Here is a 21,496-nt window from a genome sequence, read left to right on the forward strand (position 1 = left end):
GTAAACTTTAGCCAAACTCCCTTTGTCTGCCCACAGTCCCGAACCAGTGTTAGCCCGTGAAGTTTTACTGTATTCACTGGAGTGCTCACTCTTTCCAGCCTCGTGCCCGCCTTAAACGCGCCCAGCACCTTGGAATCGCCTGCCTGTGTCTCCTTTACCAAGCCGGCTGCTGAGGCCACCGCTGCCCTGATCTGCACCCCCCGCCCCCCCCCCCCCCCGCCAGCCTTTGCCCTTTGCTGCTCCCCACTACTCAGGGCATCCACATCTGCCCCCCCCCCCCCAAGCAGAGCGGCTAGGAAGACAGGGCGTCCCAAAATGACTGGTCCTGCACTCTAGGAGTTTAATAAATCTCACTGAATTGATACCATAGCCAGGATGCAGGGACAGTAACAAATAATTAATTTGAGACTGTGTGATACAGACCAGGAGCACATGAACCTCACGAGGATTTAATGCCTGTGCTCGAGATGTTTTTAAGTTCTCCCACAATTGGGTACACTATGGATCCAAATTTTAAAAGCTTGTTCACTTACCTCCGCCCCCACCGCTCTCTCAAAAGCAATCCAAAGCCAGACAGAAGGATTCTCAATTATCTACCACTTGGGGCCATTAGTAGCCTGTCAGCGTCTTTCCAGAGGAATGAAGAATTGAGAGTTATATAAGTGTTTAGATTTTAAACATTTTCCTCAAAAAATATTCAAAACAATTCTACAAAAAACAAGTGACTTATCTGTGTGATAGGAAAGGCTCCATTTTATTGGAAATGAAACAAAACAGCATAAACCACTGAATGTAAACCACTGAGTGGGAAGATGACAGTGGGACTTGCGTGGGGAGAGAAGACCACAGGAAGCCATCCCTACCCTTTGTAACTTGCCTGGTAGCACTGGTCTGTGGATACCCTATTCCCTGGCTTTTAAATTCTGCTTCTCCGTGTGGAAATGATGAACTGTTGGGTAGAGGCACTGCATGTTTATACTTCTCTGCAAATCTAGGGAACGAGCAGCCAAGTAAGCAGCCAAGTGGAGATAGCCCTGAAGAAGTTCAAATAACAGGTCTCCCTGGGTACCGACTTCTTGGAATGTGACAGAACATATTCTTTCTTTACTGGGTAATTAGAAACACAGCTGTGACTGTCACCTCCCCGCAGAGGAGGTGAAATGTGTAGCTCAAACCCCGGTGCTGGTTCCAGAGACCGCACTGCAGGACATGGGGAAGGGGGTCACGTCAATGTCACCAAAATGTTTCAGAAATATTGCCCCGCAGAGGACAGGGGCAGTCACTAGTCAGGATTTCTGTGCCTCAATCGAGAAATGTCCGTTACATTTAATTCTTGGGGAAGGAGAAAGAACCCAGAGGGACTTGGGACTGGGTCCCAGACCACAGTGTCGCCGTGTGCAGCTGGGCGAGGCACTCTGCTGCTCTGGACCCCAGCCTACTGAACGGGAAAATGATGGGGGGGGGGCAATCTCTAAATTCTGAAGTTAGAAGACACTCTGGTTGTCGATTTTCTATGAGAGCTCAAGCTTCCACTCTTGGAGTGAGGTAATTTCAACAAAAGAGCAGATCAAGCACTGGTCCTTTGGAGGTCCCACGAGGTCAGGGAGAAGCACCATTTGCCTTGGAGGCCAACAGCGAGAGCTCGCCTAGGACCGGCGACATTAGTTCGTGGAGTATGTCTGGGCCCAGGCAATGCCCACGTGGGAGTAGCAGTACAGGAATCCCAGGACAGAGAGGGTCACCCACGGCCAGCCTGCAGGGGGAAGACAGAGGTGGAAGAGCAGTTAGAAAGGCCTGGGGCGAGCCCTCCCACGGGGGCAAACTGTCCCCTCAACCCAAGAAACAACATGGGCCTCGGTTTATGTGTTAAGGCACAAGCCTCCTGCAAAGTCTGCGCCAACTGGAATGCCAGTAAGTTGACCCTCCCATTCCCATTGGGGTCACCGTGAAATGAGGGGTGTGCTATCACAAATGCAAACAGTGCTTAGAAATAGGACACGCTTTTAAATAATACATATTTAGAAGCCTGACCCAGTTAATAATCAAAAAAGAACAACAGTCCGTGAGACCCATAGTAAATCTCAGAATGGAGATTGGCCATTGTATTGAATGGAGTGTCATCGGAGAGCCTAAATCAAACATTTGCTCTCAAAACTCACACCTTTTAGTGGTTCCTTCTACCGGTACTTATCTTAGAATATCTGATGTTCTTGTCTTTCTTCTCTTAATTAACAGCCCTTTCTGCTGAATGTTTGTTGCTTAATGATCTTCGTGTCTTGTACGTGCTTCACTTACTCAAACATTTACTGAGGGCTCTGGAGAGCCAGAGGTGCTATGGAAGATTCCAGATGCCAAAACAGAAAGATCTAGCCCTACGTCAAAGGTGCTCCTACTCCAGCTTGGAAAAGACACACGCCACTGGGATTTACAGGCCACGTAATACGTACTGGATAATGATTTCTACAGAGCACAGTTAAACTGCATGATGTGGGATGAGCAAAAATGTGTCAGATGGAAAGGGACAGGGACAAGCTCCTGACAGACCAGCTGAGGTGTGAACATCACAGGCCCTCCAACGAACAGGGATCCCGTGGTGTGGCTGCCACACAGGAGGGGGCAGGCAGGGAAGGGGTGGGGCGGGAGTAGAGGTGGGAGCACAGTCAGATACTTTTTCAAGACTCAAGATGGACCCATCCTGCCTCGAGGCCATCAGATCTCTCACGGCTGTGGCTCAGACAGATGCCAGGGGACCTGTCAACACCTGCTCCTCAGGGGCTCAGGGAGCAGGAAGGGGGAGCTTCTGGTACAGGAAGCGCTCCCAGACTTCAGCTGTGTTTGGGATGAGGCATCAGCAGGTGTTTGGTAAACACAGAATCCAGAGGCTGCTGTGGAGCTGGGGGTGGGGGCGTTTCACTCACACAAAGCTGGGCCTGGGCTGTTTGCACAGCCGCACTTGGACGTCCCCGTGAAAGCTTCTGTCCAGCACACAGAATTATAAGGAGGAACGTCCCCAACACTGCCCAGAGGCGAGGCATATACATGTTCCGTCAGGACCACAGCTGGGCCCTGACATTTCGCCCCACTGTTACTGTGTGCCATTCAGAGAGGCAGCTACAGAGCAGTTAGGAGACTTGCAATCCTGACTCTACTAAGAGGCCCTAGTAGGGTCTCAGTTTCTCCATCTATACAATGGAAAGACAAAAATAAACAAAAGCATGTGAAATAAAACAAGATCACAGCTTTGGTAGTGCCTTTAAAAAGTGTTTCAGAAAAGCAAAGGTTGCTCTAGGACCACCTGAGAATTCTTTTACATACACACAGACAGTTGGCCTTTTTAATGCATGTGGGTTCCTACAGACAGCAACCCCGGTGGGTGCCAGGTGGCGGCCAAGGACCCCTTATCCCTTCATGACCTAAAGTGTAATATAGGTGATGGCAAAGAAAAGACAGATTCCGCAAGTCACCCTTCCACAACATTCAGCCAAACCTTTATGAGCATCTGCTGTTCTGAACATCAACATCACCATCTGTAGGTGGCCCACAGGTACAAGGTCTTTGTGGTGGCTGCTAACCAAGCCCTGTTGCAGTTCAAGTGTGTGGGTGGACGTGGAGGGCTGCCGGGGGCAGAGCCTCCTCTGTATCAGGGCTCGTACAAGCCCAGGATCATAAGACTGAAAAGAAACTGAGGTGGGCTGTCATTCTGGCAACACTCTGAGGGCTGCTGCGATGCAAGTCATCCAGGCTTGCCAGGCATTAACAGAAGAGATGGCATCGGAAAGCTCTGTCCTGACAAGTGGCCACTGACCTCATCCTGCAGTCCTCCCTCCCCATGGCCTTCCCCACTCTCCTGTGCTCTCCCCTCTCGCCAGGATTACCAATGTTCCCCATCCAGTCAACTCCGGTGTCCCCGCGCCCCTGCTCCCCGAGCATGCACGTGCACACGCACACGCACACGCGCACTCCATTAATGTGGCTCATAGAGCCTGGTGGGCAGCGTGGTCTTGGTCAAAGGAAAAGGTCCTTCCTAAGAGGGTACTTTAGGGACAAAGCGCTCTGCACACTCTGCACATTCATGGCTGGGCCGCCAGGGTAAATGAGGTGTGTAGCTTCCCGGTGGGTTTCTGATACCCGGACCTAACAAGAGCTAAACAGATGAAGAGTTTTAACAGCATTGAAGGTATTATGAACAGGATGCTAGCAACTCAGGCAACAGCTGAGAAAAATTAGGTAACACAGTTAACGGGACAGATTGACAGATATAGCTAAATGCATGTAGTAGGATCTGTAGTACAACAGATTCGATGAAGAGGACTGAGGCAGATGGCATAATAAAGGACTAACAGGATATAGGTGGTGGAACCACGGTATTGTTAATAAGATATTGGTGAGGTGCATAACAGCTACAGCTGATGGGAAAGAGGCTACAGCTAACTGAGTGAGCAGTGGAATTTTACGTGGGGTTGCTATGGCTAAGCAATTCTCCGAGCAATCCCTTCAGTCTGAAAGGACTGGAGCGGCAGAGGCTCGGGACGGTGAAGGGAAAGGTGACCGTCAGACAGGGCCGTGAGAAGTCCAAGGACACGTCGAATTGGTTTTCCAGAAAGTGAAGGGATACTCGGAGCAAGAAGCGGGTCTAATGAAAACCTTTGTTTAAAATGTAACGTTGTAAAATGGCACAGCCACAGTGGAAAACACTATGGGGGCTTCTCAAAAAAAATTCAACATAGATTTACTACAAATATACCCAAAAGATTGAAAAGGATGCCTAGAAGAGATATTTGTACGCCCATGTTCACAGCAGCATTACTTACGACAGCCGAAGGTGGAAGCAGCCCACCCACGTGTCCACAGACAGACGAATCAACAAAATGGGATTCCACGGAATATCTTCAGCCTGAGAAAGGAAATTCTGACGCATGCGACAGCCCAGGTGAACTTTGAAAACATCGGGCCGAATGACATAAGCCAGCCACAAAGGGCAAATACTGTATGATTTCCACTTACATGAGGTACCTAGAGTTGCCAAATTCATAGACACCGAAAGTAGAATGGTGGTTGCCAGGGGCTGGGGAGAGAGGGGAGTTATTGTTTAATGGGTACAGAGTTTCAGTTTTGTGATGGATGGTGGTGTCAGCTGCACAACAATAGGAATACACTTAATACCGGTGACATGTTCACTTAAAATGGTTAAGATGGTAAGCTTTATGTTACATGTAATTTACCCCAATAAAAAAATTTTATGCTGACTGAAAGCCATTGACAAAATAATACACACTGTATTACTCCATTTGTGTAAAATTCAAATTGATTTATAGTAACAAAAAGCACGTCAGGGGTTGCCAGGGGCTGGAGCAGAGGGGGGGATAGATGACAAAGGGCCCCTAGGAATCGTTGGAGATGATGGAAATGGTTTGTATCTTGATTATGGGAATGTTTTCAAGGGTATCGACATCTGGAAAATACCTTAAATGAATGTATTTCATTGTACATAAATTATTTCTCAATAAAGTTGTAAAAAAAATGTTAAGGGTAACAGAACACTAGCAAATCACAGGTTCACGGTATGCTGCAATGTCCTAGGATATATATGCCCCAAGATATTCAAACAAAAGATGCAGCAACAATTCTTGTTGTTGTTAATGCTCACCCAAGGATATTTTTTCCATTGATTTTTTTTTTTTTGAGAGAGAGTGCGGGGGGGGGGGGGGAGAGAGAGAGAGAGACATCAATGTTAGACAGGCAGATCTATTGGTTGCCTCCCACACATGCCCCGACCAGGGCCAGGCTCGAACCTGCAACCCATGTATGTGCCCTTGACCAGGAATCAAACCCATGACCCTTCGGTGCGCAGGCAGATGCTCTAACCACTGAGCTACACCAGCCACGGTGATGCAATTCATTTTTAAATGATGATGGGGCTTCCGTCCGTCCTCTCCCTTGGGTCAGGGGGACTTGCAGTGTGTAGGGCTAAACACCGGGCTCCCCCAACCATGCTTTCTTTCCCTGGGGCCGCCGAGGAGGAGGAGAGTGGTGATTCTTAACCAGGAAGATACCTTGAGCAGCTGAATCAGCACAAATTCCTTTCCCGGGGAAGACGTCTGTCCTTCCTAACGGACAGGAGCTGGCTGAGCTGCTGAACCGTGTGTGTGTCATCAAGGACCCATCGCAGGCTCCCCTGGCCGGCAGGTGGGCAGCACTCCTGAGCCTATGGCCTCCATCTCGGCTCTAATGGTTTTTCAAAGGCCACATCCTATTGTTGACCATTTTTAGAAGAAAATAGCTGGTGACCAGCACATGAACAAACTCTGCAGGGAAGCCTTCTCCCCCCCCCCTTGCTCCCAGGCAGCCAGCACCACAGTCTCTGTCTGCATGTGTGTCGTGTAGGAAGAATATGCCATCTGCTATATTCTACACAATCTCCGCAAGTCCTCACAACACCAAGACAGGACTCACTAACCCACACCACTGTCCCTGCTTGAAGGCACACTGCCTCAAAGGGGCTCAGAGTCCGCATCCCAAATCCTGGGTGTCCGGTTGGATTCTTTTTGGAGAACAGATGGAAGGACTTCAGTCTGTCCTTTAGTCTTTACAGACAATTATCTATCATTTATCTATCATTAGCAATGCCCTAGCTCCCTCCCTCCACCCACCCAGGCAAGTTCTCTAGCCGGAGGCTCTGGCACCCTGTTGCCTGTTGTTGCTGCTCATCCACTGCTCAGTTATCACCTTGCTGGGTCCCACAGCTCCTGAGGGATGAGAAATACCATGACCCTCCCAGCTTGGCTCTTGGGTCCCTACAGCTGGACAGACGGACTCTCACTTTCTGGTCCAAGGAGCGGCAATGTTGCCCAGTGACTCAAAGCCATTCTAAGAAGGAATGAATGTGAAGGATGAACTATGATCAATAAATGCCACCCACATATCCATTCGCAGCCCTGGGGATGCAGGTGCAACATCCTAGTGGAGACCAATGTAAGACTGATGTGTTTCAACCTCCACCGAGGGCCTCTGCAAACGGGCGGGCTTAGAGAAGGATAGCCAGTGGGGAAATGGCATGAAAAGATGACTTGAGGAGATGCTGCAGAAGAGAGTTATAGGATTTGGGGACCAACAAATATATTTCCTCTCACTGACCCTAAGCCTTGCCTGGTACAGTGCCCTCAGAGCTCACATTCAGCTGGTGCACATCAGAGAGACTATACCTGATATTAGAAGACTGATATGCTTACCTACTAGTTAGCAAAAGCCACAGTCCCCAGACATTCCCTCGTTCCTGTCCCCTGATACAAGCACGAAAGGGGTAACAGCCAGTTCTGCAGGGGCCTCCGGGACCTGCTCCAGCACTCGGCTGCCATCTTTTCAGATCGCCTGGTCTGTGCCTGGGCCTTACCGTTCGTTATATATTTTGAATGCCACCCCCTGACCCTATGCACATACTGCTCTGCATTGGTGGCTTTTTCTACTCTGAGGCCAGTGGAGGTTGAGTGTGTCTTTCCTTAGAGAACTAGCTTGGGCATCAGACCCAAGTCCTGGGGCGCTGGCTCCGGACCTGAGAAACAGCACCACCCCTGGCACTCTCTGCACCACCCTGGCAGCTTCACCACAGTCTTCTCATTAATTATTCAGAAGGACAGTGGTCCCAGCCTGGCGCTGTTGTGGAACCATGCATCAGGCGGTCCTCAGCCTGCAGACCTCCTTTCACAGCTAAATTCACAGCTTTCACCTAGGAAAGCTCTAGGGCAGGAGCCTTTTCCTGTCAGAGGGCTACCTCGTGAAAGGAGGCACAGCAAGAGCACAGCTGCCCAGCCTCGATGCCCAGAGAATGCTGGGCTATTTTCAAACACGTGGGGATGCGGACAGAAGGTCTAGGAAACAGGCTCTTGTTGCTTCAGGGTTATAAGAACCATTTCTTACCCTCATATAGTTTACACATCTGGGCCTCAAACCCAGGTTTTGAGGCCTCAGTGTTTTCTTTTTAAAAGAAAGCTCAGCTGCCTCTTTTACATCCTTTCACGGGAAAGAAGGCTTAGATGGCTCTCAGGTGAGATCCTAAGGCACTCGCTCTCAAACGTGAGCCCACATCAGAATTACTGGAGGGCATGTTAAACCAGAAGGCTGGGTTCCCATCCCACAGGGGGTCTGGGTGGGCCTAAGACTCGCATTTCTAACACCTCTCCAGAAAACCACCCTTTGGGAGCCACGGTTCATGGGGAACTCTGCAGAAAGAGCTCTCTACTAACAGTCATTCGTGAACTGACAGGACTCTTTCATGGAACGGAAGAGACAGACAGTTACTGAGCTTTACAAGGTGCCAGGTACTTTACTGGGCACCTTCTACATGCTCAACCACCTGATTAGGGAGCTATTATTAGCCCCATTTGGTAGAAAAGGAAACTAAGGCTCAGAGAAGTGCAGTAACTTTCCCAAGGTCTAACAGCTAACTGGTGACCAGGCCACACTTGGACCTCGGGGCTGTGTGACTCCAAATGCCCTCGGGCCACATGCGGGAAAGGCTGGAACCAGGCCCCTGCCTCCAGGCCTGTCCCTCTCCTTTCGCCCCTCTGCCTCCACATCTCCTTGCTTCCTTTTACTCATGGTGCCAAAGGTAACAGGGAGGGGAAGCAGCAGGTTCTTTCAAGGAGTCACCCATAATTAACTCACTAGGTTGCCCCACCTCCAGAGGCGTTTCTCCATCTCTGCAAAAGGGGGCAAAAAAACCATTGAGCACGTTCATATCCCTGGTCTTAGTGCCTAATCTAGACTCAGCATCGAAGAGCCTGCTCCCAGTGCCTGGGTGATCTTTTATTTAGACGGGCAGAGCCGCGGTTAGTTGGCCTCTGCCACGAGCTGAGGACCAGGACGTCCAGCAGAGGAAGGGGTGGCTCCGTGCCCTCAGGGAGCTTCCTGCCATCCCGGGCAAGAGTCACTTGCTGGGCGCTACTCGCACACTTTCAAACTGGCACAGACAGTGGCCTTTAATGAATCATGTTGTTCACAGTCAATTTCACATCCTGATGAAGCCAACCTACGCTGCATTTTTCATTCTTCCCGGCGCCCGGTGCAGGCCCCGCAGGCAGATGCTCGCTGAAGCACTCGCTGCCATAAAGTAAAATAATTGCACGTGAAATTGGGGAAGCGGCGAGAACAGGCCAGAGCTGCTTTATTTTTATTTAAATTTTTTATTGTTGACACTTTTAAAAATTTATTCTGACAGCGCAAGTAGAAGGCGGTGCTGAGAAAACACAGATTTTTCTCTCTCTCGGGGCAAATGGGTGGGGGGCCCACTTCCCAGAAAATGTCCCTGCAGCTAGTACCACGGCCCCAACTCTGGCCCTGGGGCCAGAGGCTGCACTGCACGGTCAGAACCTGCTTCCACAGCTGTTTCTCTTCCATAACCTGTATCTTAATACAGCCGAAACAGGGCTGTTGTTCACTGTGAAACCACGACCACACTATATAACACAGCGGATGCTGCCCAGCGAACGAGCTCATGAAAACCACTTCCCTCAGGCAAAGGGATGTGCACAGTGTGAACCAGGATCCCTGACGCTGGCCCTGACAACCACTCACTCACGCTGGCATTTCTGAAGCACCCACTGCATGTCCAGCACTTAGACAGGCGGCCTGGACACTTGTCATACAGTCTGTGGGCTCCTCTGAGGCGAGTACGTGCACTGAGGGCTAGGAGCACACCCTGGGGCCCGAGGCTTCACCTGCACCTGCACCTATGGTTTCAGCTCCATTACCCAAGCATGCAGGTGACAGGAGGCTCAGGGAAAACACAGGTGACAGAGACAAGATTCTCAGCCTGCTGCCTAGGCTGGGCTGACGGGCTGACACTAATAAGTTCAAACTTCAGTGTGATATAAACAGCTGAGCTTTACTGGTTTTTGTTTGTCTTCTAATCCCCCTGCACTAATTGGGATGGCGGAGGTCTGGGAACCGTGTCACGGAGGGGCGGTTGACAGACCTTGCCATGGTTACCTGAAAAAGAGAAGACTCTGGAGAAGAGAAAGTCGCTGCCTGCAGGTATAGAAAAGTTGATCCTTTCGGAGGAAGGATGAGAAGACATCTGCCACCCCTCCTGGGAGGCTGAGGGACACTGGCACCTGCAGCACCAACACTGGGACAGGCTCGAGGGACACAGAGCTTCCCTTGTCTGGGATGAACAGAGGTGGGACAAGCGGTGGCCAGAACTCAGTGGAGGAGGGTCTGCTTCCAGACCAGGTCTGAGAATCGAATCTGCTTCTACCCGGGTCGTGGGACCACGGCGCACACGGTAAAACGGTCAATGAATAGACAAGGGTGAGGCTGGAGGAACACGGGGCCAGGCTACTGACTCGTGAGTCATTCACGCACAGGACTTCCTAAGCCCTGCTCCAGGCCGTCACAAACAACAGCTGCCGCAAAATCCCTGAGCGAGAAGCCACAAGGATGTCTATTTGGCCTCCATGTCCCCAGCCCGTGGGACAGGAAGCCAACTGACAGGAGTGCCCACAGCCTAGGCTCATCCACACGTGTGGGTGTGCCTGGGAGAGGAGGCACCTGGTGTGTGCCGGCCTTCCACACCAGTCACCCCCTTCCTATCACCCCCAAGTGAATAAACCAGAGAGAGCTGGAAAGGGAGAGAAAGGGAGCCATGCCTAAGCCATGCGGACATCTGAAAAGGTGATGTCAGCAGATGCGGCTGACGTGCTCTTTTCCTAAAGCAGTTGTTAGACAGAGGACTCCACGTTACTTGACTTAAATTTCTCAGCAAAGAACAGAATGATGGGCCCAAGCTCCCGGCAGCAGCGACAGGGGCCGCGGAAGCTCCTCCCAGAGCTCTCAGAATCGACAGTGGGCTGTGAACACCAGCCACCCCTCGGGGAGAGGAGGAAATGTTCCCGCCTGTCACCCGGCTGCTCCCACTTACTGTGTCTGCAGTCTGGCCTGCTCATCTCCACGCTGAGGGGTGGACGGGCTGGGAGGGGGGGGGTACCGTGGAGCCAGGGGCTGCCTGCGCACCATCTCCCCCGCCCCCAGTCCAGGGGCCATCCCCACTGTCCCCCTGCCCTTGCCACCTGCTCAAAGGCAGGCCAGCTGTGCCGCGGGCGCAGTTTCTCTCTAAGGGGACTGAGCCCATGGGGTGGTCTCATTAGTGCTGACTTTAAGCACCTGAGTCGCCTGCCGCCTGCCCCAAAAAGGACACTGACAGAAAGACACACACAAGAGCTCTGAGATTAGTGCAGAAAAATGTGGTTCCAACACCGAACAAATGGCATTTGGTCCTAGGCATCTCACTTCCTAGGCACTGGTGTAAGTGTTAGCGTAGGTAGCTAGTTAGTATTAATAAGGGAAGGGAGGAAAGGGAATCCGACGTTAAGAAGCTTAATCAGCTAGGGAGCTGAATCAGACAAGAAGCCTGATTAAGTCTGGAAGTGACAGCTTCAGACACCCCAGGGGAATCCCAGCATTGACCAGCCAAGGGGATTAACACCCCTCCCTCCCCTGCGTAAGGAGGAGGGACTGGCTTTACAACCTCCCCAGGGCACAACGGTCTACTCACCCGCACCGTGGGGGGGAATTTCTCTGCTGGGCCACGTGCAGGAGAAGCCAAGATGGCAACCGTAACGGGGGGAGCCGGCCTGGGAAAAGGCTCGGACTGGCTGAGAGCATGAAACCCCAGAAGACCTAGGAGATGGGCTCGTCAGGGGGAGGGCCAAACACCAGCCACCACGGACTGGGAAACTGACTGGTTAGTTTGAAAGAGCGCCTGGTCCTTCCCAAGATAATATAATCCAAGCTAACAAAGGCAAGCACCCTCCCTCCCCCTTCCCTCCCTCCCTCCCCCTCTCTAACAAGGGGTTCATGTGTTCTCATGCTCACACGTTCTCTCTCCATAGCAGCCATGCAGGGCTAGCAGCCACCAAAGGCTGAACTGGACTAAGCTTTGGTATGGACTAAACCGACGGCACAGAATTTCTGGACCTTGGCCGGATTTCTTCCACAGCAGGCAGAGCTAACCCTGGGGCAGTCCTTTGCGTTGGCTCCCGTTTCAATGAACCTCACCACTACATCTCATCCTCCCACGCACGGGTCTCCCGAAATGCTTTTCTCGAGACTCTGTAAAAGGACCCCATTTTCATCGGCAACATAAGGAGGGGTGTGGAAGCAGAGGTGAAGAAGAACCTCCAAGCTTAGGGGATGCTCTGGGGACAGCAGGGTCCCCATGCCCCCCTCCAGCCTGCTGCGATGAGGGGGAAGCAGCTTGCTGGCCCCACAGCAGCTCAGAGCACCCAGGTGGTCCTGGGCGCCAGGAGAAGCAGCACAGGGAGCTGCCGACGGCAGCCTCAGGAAGCCCGGGCCCTTCTCTGCTAAAGAAGCATCTTCTCCGAGGGAATGCTTTGTAACCGATATGAGTGTCTTTCAGCTGTGCTGTAAAATAATACTAAATAGTGTTACATGCAAGTTGTAATCAAAATGTAAAATAATAATAGCCCAGCCAGCGTGGCTCTATGGTTGAGCATCAACTTATAAACCAGGACGTGATGTTTCGATTCCCAGTCAGGGCACAAGCCCAGGCTTGATCCCCAGTGGGGGTGTGCATGAGGCAGCTGATCAATGACTTTCTCTCATCATTGATGTTTCTATCTCTCCCTCTCCCTTCCTCTCTCTGAAATCAATAAAAACATATTTAAAAAAATAAATAAATAAAATAATAATTTAAAAAAAGAAGCATCAGCATCTCCCTGAAATGGGGTAAGGGTTCTTAGATCACTATTCTGAGGAGGGAAAGGAATGCAGAAGACAACCCCCCAGGGCCTTTCTAGCAAACCCACGCACACTGGGACCAGGGCTCTGCAGAGAGGCACAGAGCTGTCCCACAGCACAGGTGCTCGTGTCCTGCAGGAGCATAAGGCTATGGGGCCACCTGGGTGCCCGGGCGTGCACGGCCACCTGGCCCTGGACGGTAGCCACGACCACTGCTGTTGTTGTCTCAGGCCACATGGCAAGCAGGGGCCTAGGGAAGGGGCTGCGTGTTCTGCCTGAGTGAGAGAAAGCCCGCTGGCATAAACTCAGCGAGGCTGACCAATTCCAGACACCGTGTTTGACAAGAGACACCGTCACAGGGAGGCCATTTCAAGGGCTACCAGGGCTCCACGGCGTGGGAGCACTGAGAAGTCCAAGTTTAGCCTGGAAAAGGCTACGAAGACAGAACTGGGCCAACAGATGAAGGTTAGAGGAGGCGGATTTGGCTACTACTGTACCATCAACAGCCTCCCCTCAAGGTGGAGGCATCCTGTTCCCATCCGGCAGCATTCAGGCGGAGTTCTGGAAGACAGCTAGGGAGAGTGGCTGCCTCCTGCGGGAGGTGGGACCAGATCACCCACGAGGCCCCACCCAGCTCCTAGAGATGACAGTCCACACCACTCAAGTCCTGGAACCCTCCTCCCCTCCCCCTGCCCCGGGAAAGGGAAGAACTCAGACTGGGGTTCCACAGAGACACCCCCCATGTGGAGCAGGGAGAGGGACGGCGTCCTGTCTACTGGGAACAGAAGTCCACGTCCCAGCAGCTGTGGGAACGTCACAGACACAGGGAGGTTTTAGTGAAGTGCTTATGAGGATATTCATCTGACGTATAAAGTGACTCAGACACAGTTTTGGACTCGGGTTACAGAGAAAGACATTTTTGTGCCTTAAATATCCCAACCTGAGGGAGCACTGTTCCCCTCAGGATCCCGCCTCTGGCCGATGGCCCTGGGGCCGGGGGGGGGGGGGGGGGAGCCTCCACCTGGGGCTGCAGGCCGGATGCCCTGAGCCCAGGCTGGGGTGTGTCCCCGCCGCCCAGGGTCCCTCCTGGCAACCCTGCTCGCTTGGGCAGCCTGGATGGACCTGTGCGGGCCTTCGCGGGGAGCACACGTTCCAGTCTCCCAGGGTCGCTCTCTTCCTCGCCTGCCAGTCTGTTCAGAATCACACACCTCAAACGAGTTCTCTACAGGGCAGAGAGGACACACGGGGCAGGCCCTGCTGATGTGGAGCCCAGGAGGAGAAATCAGAGGCAGCCTGGCTCTCTCAGGGTGTGGGGAGTTGATGAACAGTAGCTGTAGTTACTAGTGAGGTGTCAGCACCCTCCCCAGCCTCCTCTGGGCTTCCTGTTCAGCCAGTGGGACTGGCAGGGAGGCTGGGTCCTTTGGGAAACGTATCCCCATTTACTCCCTTCCTGGGGGTCTACATGGGGTTAATTGTTGGCCTCCAGGGAAAAGATCTCAGCTGCGCAGTTTCTGGCTGGGTTTTGTTTGTGACCTCAGAGCACAGTATTGACATGTGGACTCCTTGCGGAGTTCGCAGCTACTCCCCAGGGTGGGTCAGCTGGGGCTGTGGGGCCGGCCTCTGTGTGCTCTCTTATATTCTGCTGAAGTGACAGCCGAGTCTTCAAGAGTCAGCTCCATGACGTGGACCTGGACTTCTCCCCATCCTACCAGTCACATCTGTCCAGTTCTTCCTAACTTGTGTTCCAGCAACAGAGCTAGACATGCTGGCGAAAGAAGGAACTGTGACAATCCTTCTCCCCGTGCCTGCCGGTGCCATCTCTCCGACACCCTTGGGTGGAGTACCGGCTGGGCTATTGGCACCTTTCACCCCCTTGCCCAGCTGCTGTGTGCTCCATCTGGGAAGACCTGGCTCTGTTCTCGCTGTAAGGGCGGGGAAGGGTCTGAACTGAAGAAACACTGGTCATCCTTGCGACTCTCATCCTTCAACATGTATTGCGCTCCTACCACATACAGGACACTGGACTAAGTGCTGGGGATACCAAAGAGGTAAAAAGGCTGACTTGCGCTTAGGGAGGCAGAAATTAGATGTAAAAAGATATAACACAACCTTAGGATGTTTTCCAAGAACAAATAAATGAGTCAGCATTCGACACCTGTGAAGCTTTTTCTGTGCATAATGTCAAGGGCTGGGGGAAATGGGATAGAAAGGACGGGCTCTGCCCTCAAGGAGCTCCATTCTGGAGAAGAGGGAGGCATTCGTGGTGGGGGCCCCGAGCACTGGGAGCCTGGCCCTGCCTGGGAAGGAGCAGGCGGGGCTAAGGAGACACGGGCTAGGGCTGCCTTGACTCTGACCATGACGAGTGCGCGGGCCGAAGGGACACCCATGGCTACTATTCCACTCTCCTAAGCACCTACCTCCTAGGAGTTTCCATCCTCTGGATAAACCCCCCTCATTAGAAAAAGGTCTGTCCTCCAGGAAGACTGTCCATCTCTTGTGCCCTCCAACAAGGCTTAGAAGGAATTTTTTTTTCAAAAATTTAATCTGTTTATTTTGACCAGGTAATGCACAATATAAAATTCAAATGTATTAAAGGGTAAGCAGGGAAAAGTAAATCTCCATCTTCCCAACCCCATTTCCAACCAAGCCAATTTCTCTCCCTACAGGCATCTGTTCCCAGTTCCTTGTTTATACTCCCAGAGCTATTCTAGGCACACAGCAGCATAAACATTTTATGTATATAATATATATATATGTAATATATATAACACACATACATACATTCACATACATATATATGCATATATGTTTTAAATGGCTTGCAACTTTACATTTTGGAATACGTATTGTTCGAACACAAATACTATACACACCATTCATTTCCTGATTTTTTAAGGTTGACTATCTTCGGGATTGTTCCATTAAGTACATATAATGCTGCTTTGTCCTATCTCATGGCTGTGAACATTTCCACTGAAGTATGTACCTTAATTTATTTACCTGGCCCCCTCTGATGGGCATTTGTGTCCATTCCAATCTTTTGATACTGTAACAGTGTCACAATGAAGATCCTTGTACATATTGCATTTCACGTGTACAAAAGTATATCTGAATGATGAATTCCCAGAAGTGGGGTTTCTGGGTCAGTGTTGATACGGTCAAACCGCTCCCTACAGAGGAGTCACCACTGCATACTCCTGGGCAAATGTGTGAGGCTAAACTTGGATCTACACAATCTGGGGCAGTACTTTGTTGAACTTTTAAGTTGCATTTATCTCATTCAGGGTGAGGTTGAGCATCTTTTCATTTCTTTCGGAGACATGTGTATTTCCTTCTTCTATGAACTGTCTATCCATGTCCTGTCCCCATTTTTCTACAGATTTATAGGAGTGAGAGTTCTGTTTAAAAGACCTGGCATGGCCTCTGCTTCCTGATGAGACCTTGATGGATGCACCACTTAACCTCCCAGCTGGAGCTCAGCGCCTGCTGAGTGCCCCGGTGGTGTGGGGAGAATTAGGGAAGGAGAGGCAGGAATCATATGAGTCTGGAGAGCTGAGTGGGGGAGGGGGCAGTCATGCACAGAGGAGCGGCCGAGGACTTTGGGGTTCACCCTTTACAGAGAATCACCTGGAGGGGTTCTCATCAAAGTGTTCTCTTTCTCCCAAGGTCAGAGTCATGATCTGTTTTTATACAATTACTCCAGGCTCCTCTCCCCCAGGGGTGAGATTGCATAGCTCCCAGGAGACAGTGACCCAGGGCTTCCCAACCTGACATTCAACCAGTAGCGCTGCATATAGTGAATGACCTCCTCTGTCTTCTTCTGAATTTATAGAATGAGGATCCATTTGGTTCTCCTGGATCAACAGGGAAGGAGTGTGCCGTGAAGCAAGGAAGTTAATAAAGGGTAGGACTGCACAGTGTCCACACACCTGTAGCTCATTCCCTTCCTTCCCATCACTGTACAGGGAAGGGAAAGTTCAAGAGCTCACCTCGTGGAAATTAGTAGCTGTACAGAAATATACAGCTGATCTAGAAAGAGATAAGCATGTCTTCTATGCAGAGCTCCCAAAGGTTCTGAAGAGTTTGGGTCCTAGCTGGAGGCCCTTAAGTGTGTTTACAGTTGGCTAAATTCTAAATTACATTTGCCCTTTTAATAAAAAGAAACAATCAGACTATGCTCCTCTTTGCTAAACCCAAGAACGTAGCTGTAGAACAACACTTCTAATGGAACCTTTAAAAATACTTTTTTAGAAATTCCCTCTGCCCCAGCACTCTCTCTAGTACGAGGAACTATAAAACAGAAAGGAATACCAGCACTTGCCTTCGTGGTTGGGGCCAGTTTCAGGAGCCAGAACCCTAAGACCCAGAACAGAGCCCTGCCTTTGGCCTCAGGAGGTCCGAGTTCCACTGCTTGTCAGCTACATACTATGTACACTAGCATCTAGGAACCTCTTGTTTTCTTTAAAACTAGGATTATCAATCCCAACTCACAAAACCATTATGAGAAGTGGGCCCATTGGATTCTTCATTCATTCAGCAGGATCCCCAAATGGGGCAAAACTCTGGCAAGGACGTACTTAGGCATCTCACAACTTTGAGTCCAAAAAGGTTTCCTATGCCCAAAACCTGCCATTGAACGAGCCCATTTCTGAGCATACTCTGGCTGCACAAACACCCCACTATTCTGTTGTTTCCACCCCAAACTTGCCGCTGCTTTTAAAATCCATATCCCTCAGTACTGCTGGTTATCAGCAGCTGGTTATCTACAACACCAATTTGGATTCTCACACCCAACATTCTAACTCTCTGCTTTCCCATTCCCCACATGCTAGACAAGCTGGTTGACACCACAGATGACAGGTCAAGGTTGTTCATGACTCTGATCCCCACGTGATCCCTGTGAGACAACACAGAACTTGAAGCAGCCACCTCTCAGACACAGTGTGGGCCGTGTGGCTGGTTCCATCCTCACAAGTGGGAAAACACTGTGCTACCTGTATCCCACTATCTGAGGGTTGTATTTGTACAAGGTCTGCCGTGGCCATGGCGAGGCTGGCCTCCAGCACTCCCAATTGTTGCTTTATTTAGTGTGACTAGCACTGTGCTGGAGCTACCCCACCTGCCCCACTCAGGCCTATCCAGTTACTCTTTGAGAGCTGGTGCGGCTCCATGGTCTGCTTTGTGGGTCCCTCTGCAACGATGTTATGCTTAGACTCCTGAAAATGAGTCTACATTCCTGAGCTCACTTAGACATGGGGAGAAAAAGGGACCCGAAACGTGATCCCAAACTCCATGTAAAGACAGCCATGTATCTTAGGATAATCCCCACATATACATACTAGAGTTGAATATATACCCAAATATATGCTAAATATCCCTTCCACCTTCCCCAAGTATTTGACAGTTGGGCTGATTCCAAGGATCTGAATTACTGGAAGATGCTTTCATTATACACCAATTGGGTTATTTGACACAAAACTCAACGGCGGCGTTGGATGTCTGAGTCTGAATAAATTACAGAATCATTATGCCGGGGATGGTCTGTTTTTAAAAGGCTCGATGCTGGTGTCACTTTAACTGAACCACAAATTCCCCGAACACCGCTGTATGTGGGCATGTTAATTCAAATGCTGGTACTACAACCAGTTTTTGCATTTGCATAATGCACGTTCAGACCTCTGTGAGATTTTACAATTAATCCTGTATTTTGGATTAACACATGTGCGACACACACGGCCACTAATTTCTCTACAGAACAAATGAATCCTCGCTTGGAGGAAAGAGCGCTGGGGAAGGCACAGGCGTGGGCCATACTCAGACAGCTCCTGGGACTTAAAGCGTATATGGATTCAGGGTCCTGGGCTAATAACCGAATAGCACTGGATAAGCAGATGGATGTTGAGGGCAGGACCGAAAGCTCTTCGATAAACAATAAACCCAGAGCAGTGCAACAGCAGAAGGAAAAAAATGCTGCCAAGATCGGGGGGGGCTTCTCCCCACCACCGGCCCCACCAAGTTCACTGCCAGGGGAGGAAGGGCCTGGCTAATGAGTGCGTGGCCTCAGGCCTCCTTCAGCCAAACCTACGCTGACTTCATGTTCACAGCAGCCTTCTGATCACCGGCTCAGCAGCAGTCAATCTACCCGAACGTTTTTTTCCCTGGTTCTCCTGCGGACCCCTCCCCTTCGCCATGCAGAAGTGGTTCAGAAGTTGAGACTGATGATACCGCACATGTGCCGGGAGGGTGTGGAAAATGTTATTACTCACATCAGGAGGCTCTCTGGGGAGAGCGGGTCCCCAAGCCATTGGGAAACGGCTTGAGCAATGGGAGGGGCAAGTGGCTCTGGGTTTGATCGTGGCTGGGGGGAGGCCGGGGGGAGCAGTGGCTGGGTCTGCCTGGTCGGGCCTTTCCTCTGGCACCCAGGAAAGGAGCGAGCCCATTTTCTTGTTGGCTTGCTTGCCGGGCAATGGGCCACAGGAGATGAACGGGTGGGGCCTGAATGCTGTCGGCAGTGAAATATCAAAAATAGAGCCAGGCTCCTCATTACAATGTTCCTACCTTGAAGCTGCCATTTAGGGATTTGAAGCACTACTCTAAAATTTGCCTACCATGTGACTCAACCTAGATATCTCTCCTCATCAGCAAAAGCTGTATAACATTTCCAATAAATGATGTCATACAAATCAAAGGAAACTGGCCCAGCGCCTGTACATACCAGTTGCCGGATAATTGCTTCTGAATCTCAATCTGGAAGTTAAGGGGGGGAGGGATGTTTGTTTCCTCCACATAGTTTCACTTTTAACCTTAGTTTGCGTTCTTATGAGAACCAGAGAGAGGCCACCAGCTCTAGTAAGACCCCTGAAACTATTTACCAGAGATATTGGGATAAGGGGAGGGAAAGGGAGAGCAGAAGGGGTTATAAGGCTGGTGGCAGAGGGGGCTGGTAGGAGGGTGGTGGTCCGGGCACTGCAGAGGGCAACTCCCCAAGGTGTCACAGAACATGCCTGTTTGAGGCATCGCTGTTGGTAACAGTGGACAGGTAGGTGGCCTGGCTAGCGAAAGGATGGTCCCAGTAGGGAGGGTTAAAGGACAGGAGATGGTAAGCGCTATGGGTTGAATTGCATCCCCCAAAAGATATGTTTGTCTTAACCCCCAATTCCTTAGAATGTGACCTTATTTAGAAATATGGTCTGTGCAGATGTAATCAAGTTAAAATGAGTTTAGAGTCCATTAGAGTAGGCCCTCAATCCCACATGACTGGTGTCCCTAGAAAATGAGGAAAGAGAGACACAGAGGCAGACAGCCAGGGAGCCAGGAGCATGCCCTGTGATGACAGGGGCAGAGATTAGTGATCCAGCCACAAGCCCAGGAGCGCCAAGGGCCGCTGGCCACCCAGAAGCTGGGAGAGGCAAGGAGGGACTCCCCAGAGGCTCAGAGGAGCACGGTCCTGCTAACACCTTGATTTCAGACTTCCAGCCTCCAGACCGGGAGAGAGTAAATTCTATGTTTAAGCCACCCTGTCTATGGTGCTCTGTTACAGCAGCTTCAGGAAACTAACACAGTAGAGAAGAGATCATCCATTACTTTCATTTCCTTTCTTTTTTGATGATTTGAGTGTATAATTTTACTCAGAACTGGAATAACGGGATGCTAAAGTTTTTTGTTTTAGAATGATGAACAATCACAGATTTTCATATACTGCCAATTAGCCTTTAATTCATCAATATTATTTTAAATATACAATAAGGACATATTTTATATAAAATATCTAGAGTTTTGGCTAATAACTTTAATACCACATGGTTAATATTGTGACAAATTTGCAAACAGAAGATAGAGACACATTTCTGCAAGATCTGTAAGAATGACAAAATGTTGACAGTGATTACCTCTGGGTTATGGGATTATACACAATTCATTTTTTTTAAATAACTTTCAAATTGTCCTCATTCTAATAAGAAATATTCTTTAAAGGAGCACATTTTTACTTTCCAAGAGACATTATCATTTTCACAAAAGCAACAAGTAGTATTTAATGCCTTGTCTTATAGGCTTTTGTCGTGACTTTTGATCCTGGGGCTCAGAGATCTGTTCCTAGCCTCCTGATTAGGCCTAGAAGTATTAGAATAGGGCAAGAAGTGGCAGAAATATCCATTTGTTCCTTTAGATATTGGGAAAAGATGAACTTATCCTGCCAGGATGAGAGACTCAGGCCAGGGAGCTTATGGGTAATTATTTTCTGATTTAGTGTAACAATATAGATAGTCCTCCTACTCTCAGGAGTTTTCGCAAATAGGCCTAAAATCTAGCTCCTCATAAATTTATTTGTAACACAAATCAAACATATTTAAAAGCAAACAGTTCTGGTTCTGCTATGACTGCACACACCCAATACAACCTAGTCTCCTACTACTTATAACTAAAAACTGCAAAAATACACAAAGTAACTACCTGAGGGCTCAAAAAAATAAACAAAAGCAGCAGCTTTTGGAGAAGTCAAAATCTGGTGAAGCACAGGGGTAAGATCCCCATTGTGGGTTTTTTTGGTTTTCTCTTTTATCTCTCAGCTGTGCCCAGAGAGTGGGTCTGGACAATGGAGTTGCAGGGAGCAGCAGCCATATGGGGGGACCGGAGGGAGAGCATAAAACTCTGATAGAAATCTTGTCTTTCTGCCCAGAGAAACCAAAAAAGAGACCCTTGCAGGCTCAAGAGTGTAGGGCAAATCCTGGAGAAGAGCAAGAAT

At 50.1% G+C, this 21,496-nt stretch overlaps 1 protein-coding gene across 7 annotated transcripts in view; it reads right to left on the reverse strand.

Moving 5' to 3' along the window:
• Positions 1 to 311: 311 nt before the first annotated feature.
• Positions 312 to 21,496, reverse strand: part of HHAT (hedgehog acyltransferase) — a 176,742-nt gene continuing 155,557 nt past the window's right edge. For 4 of the 7 annotated variants that reach the window (XM_087827882.1, XM_087827877.1, XM_087827878.1 and 1 more), the window contains one exon: positions 314 to 1,753. In XM_087827882.1, the coding sequence (XP_087684008.1) occupies positions 1,662 to 1,753 (92 nt within the window). In that variant the 3' untranslated portion in view covers positions 314 to 1,661. Of the gene's footprint in view, positions 1,754 to 21,496 lie in introns of all 7 variants that reach the window. The other 3 variants (XM_087827883.1, XM_087827881.1, XM_087827884.1) reach the window with 3 other exon arrangements.

Source organism: Miniopterus natalensis, chromosome 19 (genome assembly GCF_054644295.1).
Source record: "Miniopterus natalensis isolate mMinNat1 chromosome 19, mMinNat1.hap1, whole genome shotgun sequence".
In the NCBI taxonomy this organism is placed as follows: Eukaryota; Metazoa; Chordata; class Mammalia; order Chiroptera; family Miniopteridae; genus Miniopterus; species Miniopterus natalensis.